Genomic DNA, 6,508 nt, shown 5'->3' on the forward strand with positions numbered 1-6,508 from the left:
AGGTAAACCGTCATCGGTGAGGGAGAAGTCAGAAAAAAATATAAACGAAGGATTACCCCCCAATCAAGGATATTAGTACTCTCTAGTTTGTCAAAGGAAGAATCAGAGTGGAATAGATATGAATTATACAGATTCATGATTGGATAAGAAATAAAGCTGGAGGTAAAGTCCATTAGCAGTTTCAAATGAGAATGTTTGATGGGTCTACGTAACGCATATCAATTTCGCTCTGATCTTTCCTTCACTTTTGACAAAGTGGAGAGAATTGATATCCCTGATTGGTGATATTCTTTCATTTTTATATTTTTCTGACTTCTTCGCCTCCGATGACGGAAAACCTAGCTTATGGGATCTTTACTCTTTATCATGATCCACATGCTTGGTTATTCTAGAAACAGATGTAAGTGACTCTATCTGTTTGTATTCTCTGTCTAAATTAAATGTTTTCGAATGATGCCAGATGTTTCGCTTTTTCATTTTTTTATTTTCATCTATCTATCTATCTACATGCATATATATGTACACACATACGCACGCGCACGCACGCACGACGCGCGCGCGCACGCACACGCACGCACGACGCGCGCGCGCACGCACACACAAAGTCAAAGACCCAGAGTGTGCATGTTGGGCGGGTGCCCGGAGGATTGTAGCTTCTGCCACTGGCGATGTCTTGTATTCCGACTGTTTAGATATGGCAAACCGAAACAAGTACAAATAATTAAGCGTGAATTTTCACAATAATTCTTTCGGCTGATAAACGGTTGATAGACATTATAGATTCTGAGAGAACACATTCCTGTATCCAATTTCGAAGCTTTACCATTAGCTCGAAATCTAGACAAAGGCATCCAGACTGATAAATAGATAAACAACAAAACACACGAACCAGTGAGTTGCAGACGTTCGAAGGTGAAAAAAAAAAAGAGAAAAAAAACAATGAAGAATCGGAAGCTTTAAGTCAGCACGTGCGATGTTTGTTTAGGGTAAGGTTAAATTGATTGTTATTTTTAGAAACTTTGGCATTCGCAGAAAATAGCATGCTTCACTTTTTTAATTTTTTTTATCTGAGCTGTAGATGATACACGCACGCATGCACACGCGCATGCACGCACACACATATGTGTGTGTGTGTGTATGTATGTGTGTGTGTGTATATGTGTGTGTGTATCTATAGTGGGCACTAAGTGTGTACGTGTGTTTCTTTTGACATGGATATGGTGAGATCTTGTGACTAAACAGTGTATTGAAAAACGTGTTTCTGAGATAAGATACAGGTAAATGTCGCTTACATCGATACAGAAGGTGATTTTGGTGCCAAAGACGACTAAAAAATACTTTAACCCCAAACATTTAGTTTTCTGTTATAATCCCCGTAGAACAACACAGCAAATCTCCTATTTATACATTGATAGAAATGGGGTGTGTGTATGAAGTGGGAGTAGGTAGGGTGATGGTATCCTACTTTTCAACTCCCGAAACTGGCTAATAGTTTATGTCTTTTCTCACCTTCCCAACACCAGCCTTCAAGGCAGGGGTCTCCAAAGTGGTCGATATCGACCCCTGGGGGGTCGATGGGACCATTCAAGGGATCGATAAATGCACATCTACTTAATCATTATTATTATTTATCTATTTTCTTGTACAGCCTGGTGGTCAAGGATTCCATGAAGAGCTTTCTACACGAGAACAAATTAGTTGCAGGTTTTTCACTATGACTTCTGCATATCCCAGTGCAAATGGAATTAATCACCGCGACATTGCCATCGCCACCGCAACAACAGCAGATAGTATTCACTGGCTCAAGACATACGGATTGTTAAATACTAAAAAAATATGTCCCTCTTGTGGAGCTAGCATGAGGGAAGTAGCCAAAAACAATTTGTCAGATGGCATGATATGGTCATGTGGAAGGCCTTGTAGAAAAATGATTTCCATTAGAAAGGGAACATTTCTAGATAATAGCAAATTGAAATGCGAGCAAATTATAGATATATTATATTATTGGGCAAAGGGAGATTTAGCTAAGAATTTAGGCCAGGAATGTCGTATAGCAAATGTAGCTGTAACAGATTGGAGGAATTACTGCCGTGATGTATGTGCAGAGTATTATATTGCGCAAAATATTAAGTTAGGCGGACCAAACCGAATAGTGGAGATAGATGAAAGTGCGTTTGTTAGAAGAAAATATAATGTTGGCCATCGTGTTAAAACGCAGTGGGTGTTTGGTGCTTTAGAAAGCGATACGAGAAGATGTTTTTTGGTGACGGTGGAAGATCGGTCATCAGATACCCTTTTAGAAATTATACAAGATCGGATATTACCAGGAACAACAATAATTTCTGACCTCTGGCGTTCATATAATACACTAAACACGCTAGGATATAGACATTTAACCGTGAACCATTCAATAAATTTTGTTGATCCGGTTACATTTGCCACAACAAATCACATCGAAAGCCTATGGAAACACGCCAAGAACAGGAACAAAAGAGAAAATGGGACAACCCGGAATTCACCGCAAACACATCTAATAGAATTCATGTGACGTTATGAATTCAAGGACGAGATCTTCCAGAAGTTATTGGAACAAATTCGACACCTATATCCATGCGTTTGAAACATTACAGAGTATAAGTATCTACAACTTCAAACTTCATTTGTTTTCTATTTTGATAAATTCTCTCTGTTGAAAATTATATTTTTATATTTTAAATAATTTGCAATTTCAGGAAATATGTTTTTATATTAAATCTGTGTTTTCTAATAAGGTGGACGAGTGATTGATAGATAGATAGATAGATAGTAGATAGATATCAGTAAGTAAGTAAGCCAAAGTATCAACTCAAACCAGCAGGCAGACAGACAGACGGACACACAGATAGCTCAGCAGGCAAGCAGGCAGACAGGCCAGCAACAGGCATGCAGGCAGACAGACAGATACTTCACTAGCAGTGAGCACTTTCACTTCTGACAGCTAATAGCATGATAGTGCCCAAAATAGATAAGTATACGAAGTTTGAAAGTCTTTCGGTACCAAAAACACTACGTAAAACGTTAATGAAAAATGTGGCCCCCGTTTTAAAAAAGATCCGAGGTATTTGTTCCGAATTTCTTTGCTCCAGGTCCAGATCCATCAAGGTTAACTTGGTCTTTCTTTCTTTCTTTCTTTCGAGGTCTATAAATAAAATATTGAGTCTTCCTCTTCCTCTCACTCTCTTGTCTCCGGTTAGGTGTGACGTGGGATGGGCTCTGCTATGTCTAAAAATGTCCAAAACACACCACCTATCACCACGGCGTTCCTACGACTCCATCAAAAGTAAAGGACCCTGAGAAGGAAGGATAACTGTCTATCATCCAATATCATAGCTAATAATTACCAAAAATCTGTAACACTGCCAAGAACCTCGCTATAGACGTCAGAGACGTTTATATTGAGGCTCTTGGCAATGTCTTTGGTTCCGAGGTTTATGAAATTATAAATCTTAGAGACTATTTAACTACACCAACCTCCTACAACACACTGTTATCTATTATCTTTACCAATACGTTCTACAGGAATGAGAACACTGTGAGAAGTGTACTTTTAGTGAAGGTTGTAGATTTATTTCTAAATTGTTTGTAACGGAAGATACTTTCGAATAAGAAAGAAGAAATTCAGAGTTGTAGGAAACCGAGATGAAAAAAACACAACTTTTTGTTGCTAAACAAAATGAAACCGCAGCTGTCTGATTAGGCTAAAGATTTGCAGATAACCATTACTATCCATGTCTCCGACTGTGAATAAATGAATTTGAAGGACAACACAATGAAGGCAATAATTCGATTTTTTAAAAATCAGACTTTAGACATTATTCAGCAGTGAATATGAAGCTTCGTGGCCACATTCGCATTAAAAAACGGAACTCCGGTTTAATCTCCGTCGTCTTTTCTTATAATGAGCCAGTGGAAAGGAGATATGTCTGCGTTTGTATGACCTGCTAGAAATAGCAGTCAAATCTCTTTCACTTCATACACACACTGCCTTCTTGGGAAAGGACTGGAAGTGGCACACTGGATAACGTTGGGATCTTTGGGGTTTGACGGGCAACATTTTTTTTGTAGTGTTTTTGGTACCGAAACACTTTCAAACTTCGAATATTTGTATATTTTGTGGTATAGAACAGATAAAAAATTTTGTATTCGAAGTTATTTTATGTAAAAAAATTGTCGTATTTCGGTAATTTCAACCAATCACTGACGTCTATTGAGGTGAAAACAATTAATGCCGTAACGGTGTCATGGGATCTTTTCCCTTGAATAAAATTAGTCCCGTTGTTTGTCAACAACAACTACCCGTGTTACTATATTATTTATGACATCGTTCGTGCGTTTGTACTGGTTTTAGCTTTAGGGTTTTAGGGTGAGGGTTCGGGTTTTAGAGTTAGGGTTAGTTTTAGGATTACGGTTAGGGTTATGATTATTTTTGCCATAGCCTTAACCCTATAACTCATAACCCCAACCCTAAAACCTTACTAGGGAATAATGATATAATTAAACAGGGAATAACACACTTGACACCGAACAGCAGTAACTGTATTCAGCTGAATAGACGTCAGTGATTGGTTGAAATTACAGAAATACGACAACTTTAACATGAAATAACTTGCGATGTACAATTTTTTGTTAAGAAGGTTAAGAGAAGAAGTTGTTTTATATGACACATTCTACCAGTGTCCCAAGTTTGAAAGTGTTTCGTTAAGAAAACAAATGTTGCCCGTCAAACCCCAAAGATCCTAACGTTGTCTTTATACATAATGCCTGAAATAAAGAAAAAATAAAAAGGCAAGATGGTCACAGATAGAATGAACTGCTGCAGGAATGAGTGAAGAATGAATTGTTTACGATCGGAAGTTGGCAGTCGAGGGTTTGTAGGTGGTGTGCTGAGTCAGGCCTATAGAACTCTGGGCATTACAGGAATGAGCCCTCAAGGACAACGTAGAGGCTGCTGAGAAAGCATATTAAATGGCACTTAATGTAAAAATGGACAGCAGTAGGGGTCAGTAGAATGTCCTTGAAGGTTGATCAACTTTAATCAGGTCACCTGGATGAGAGTATAATGTCGTAAGGTCAGAAACATCTAATGACCTTAAGATACAAACAACATTAACAGTGTGTTCTAGTGTTGCATCTGTAGAGTGTATGGTCAAGACAACATAATTTTGCAGTTGAAACTGAGTAGACTTCCATATTTTTAAAAGAACCTGGAGCAGGTGATAATAATTCTTGAGAAAATAATTTGCAGAAACAGAAGTTTATTTAAATATTCGTGGAAGATGTTCTACATTTGCAAAATATATTTTGGTCATGCAGGAAAAATGATATTTTAATTAGTTTTATTGGTAACCCAAACCAGTTTTTCTAACAAAAGAACTGAAGAATAAATAACTCAAATGGTAGACGATGAAAAAGAAATGTAGAGAAGAGAATAGAAGGCATCTGTAAGGAATTAGGAATGCTGATATACCAATTTCTCCAACTCGGTTCAATTGACAAAAAAAGAAGTCAAGCACAAAAAGAAAGGAATTGCGAATAAGCCTGAATGCTGATAGATACTGAAGTGGTTAATTCCTTTCTACTAATTTTGTAATCTAATTAGTTTATTTTCATGGTAAGATACAAGGCACAAATGCCAACCATTTTTGGTGGTAATAAGCTGCAAATTCGAAGTAGAACTTCTAATATTCATATAAATGTTCACTCTTAATAGAGATACAGTGGAGGGGGAGATAACTCATAGCTTTCCCTGGTCTTACAGACAGATGAAATATATGCAGTTTATTATGTTCAATTTAATCTGTAGATGTACAAAGAACTCTAGAGCAGGGTTCTCAAATTCGGTTGCTTTTCAGTGCTGCAAACGAGTGCCAATCTGATGCTGGCCTGTAGCTTACTGGGTTGTTGCATGAATTGTTAAAAATAAAAATGAATATAAAAAAATCTTGCAAACCAAATCCAAAAACGAAATAAAAAAGGAGAGTTCGCTGGAAATGAAAATATATATATCAAAACAACTTCGAAATAGAAAAAAAATTATCAGAAACTATGAAACATTTTAATATAAACAAAAAAAGGCGGCGAGCTAGTATTATCGTTAGCACGCCGGACAAAATGCTTAGCGGCATTTCGTCCGTCTTGACGTTCTGGGTTCAAATCTGGCTGAGGTCAATTTTACCTTTCATCATGACGGGGTCGATAAAATAAGTACCAGTTGAAAACTAGGGTCGTAATCGACTTTCCCTTCCTTCGAAATTGCTGGACTTGAAACCAATATAAACGAAGCAAATGTTCAAACAGTTATTAGGGGAAATTGGCATCAGGGCCAGTATAATTATTGGATCTTCATTAAGATATAGAAACAATGGAAAATACTTTATTATTTTCTATAGACTATAAAAGCCAAACACTATCACTGAACCCAAATAAAGGCTTAAATTATACTGGACAAATAAATATATATATATATATA

The 6,508-nt window shown here is 37.1% G+C and overlaps 1 protein-coding gene across 1 annotated transcript; it reads left to right on the top strand.

Moving 5' to 3' along the window:
- Positions 1-1,714: 1,714 nt before the first annotated feature.
- Positions 1,715-2,548, top strand: LOC106883699 (uncharacterized). Its single transcript, XM_014934810.1, has one exon. The coding sequence runs from the start codon at positions 1,715-1,717 to the stop codon at positions 2,546-2,548; it is 834 nt and encodes a 277-aa protein (XP_014790296.1).
- Positions 2,549-6,508: the final 3,960 nt, after the last annotated feature.

This window comes from Octopus bimaculoides, unplaced genomic scaffold (assembly GCF_001194135.2).
Source record: "Octopus bimaculoides isolate UCB-OBI-ISO-001 unplaced genomic scaffold, ASM119413v2 Scaffold_353916, whole genome shotgun sequence".
NCBI classification, from domain to species: domain Eukaryota; kingdom Metazoa; phylum Mollusca; class Cephalopoda; order Octopoda; family Octopodidae; genus Octopus; species Octopus bimaculoides.

Bases quoted from the DNA above. Each gene is read 5' to 3' on its own strand.
- LOC106883699 (XM_014934810.1), top strand. From the start codon at position 1,715: ATGACTTCTGCATATCCCAGTGCAAATGGAATTAATCACCGCGACATT.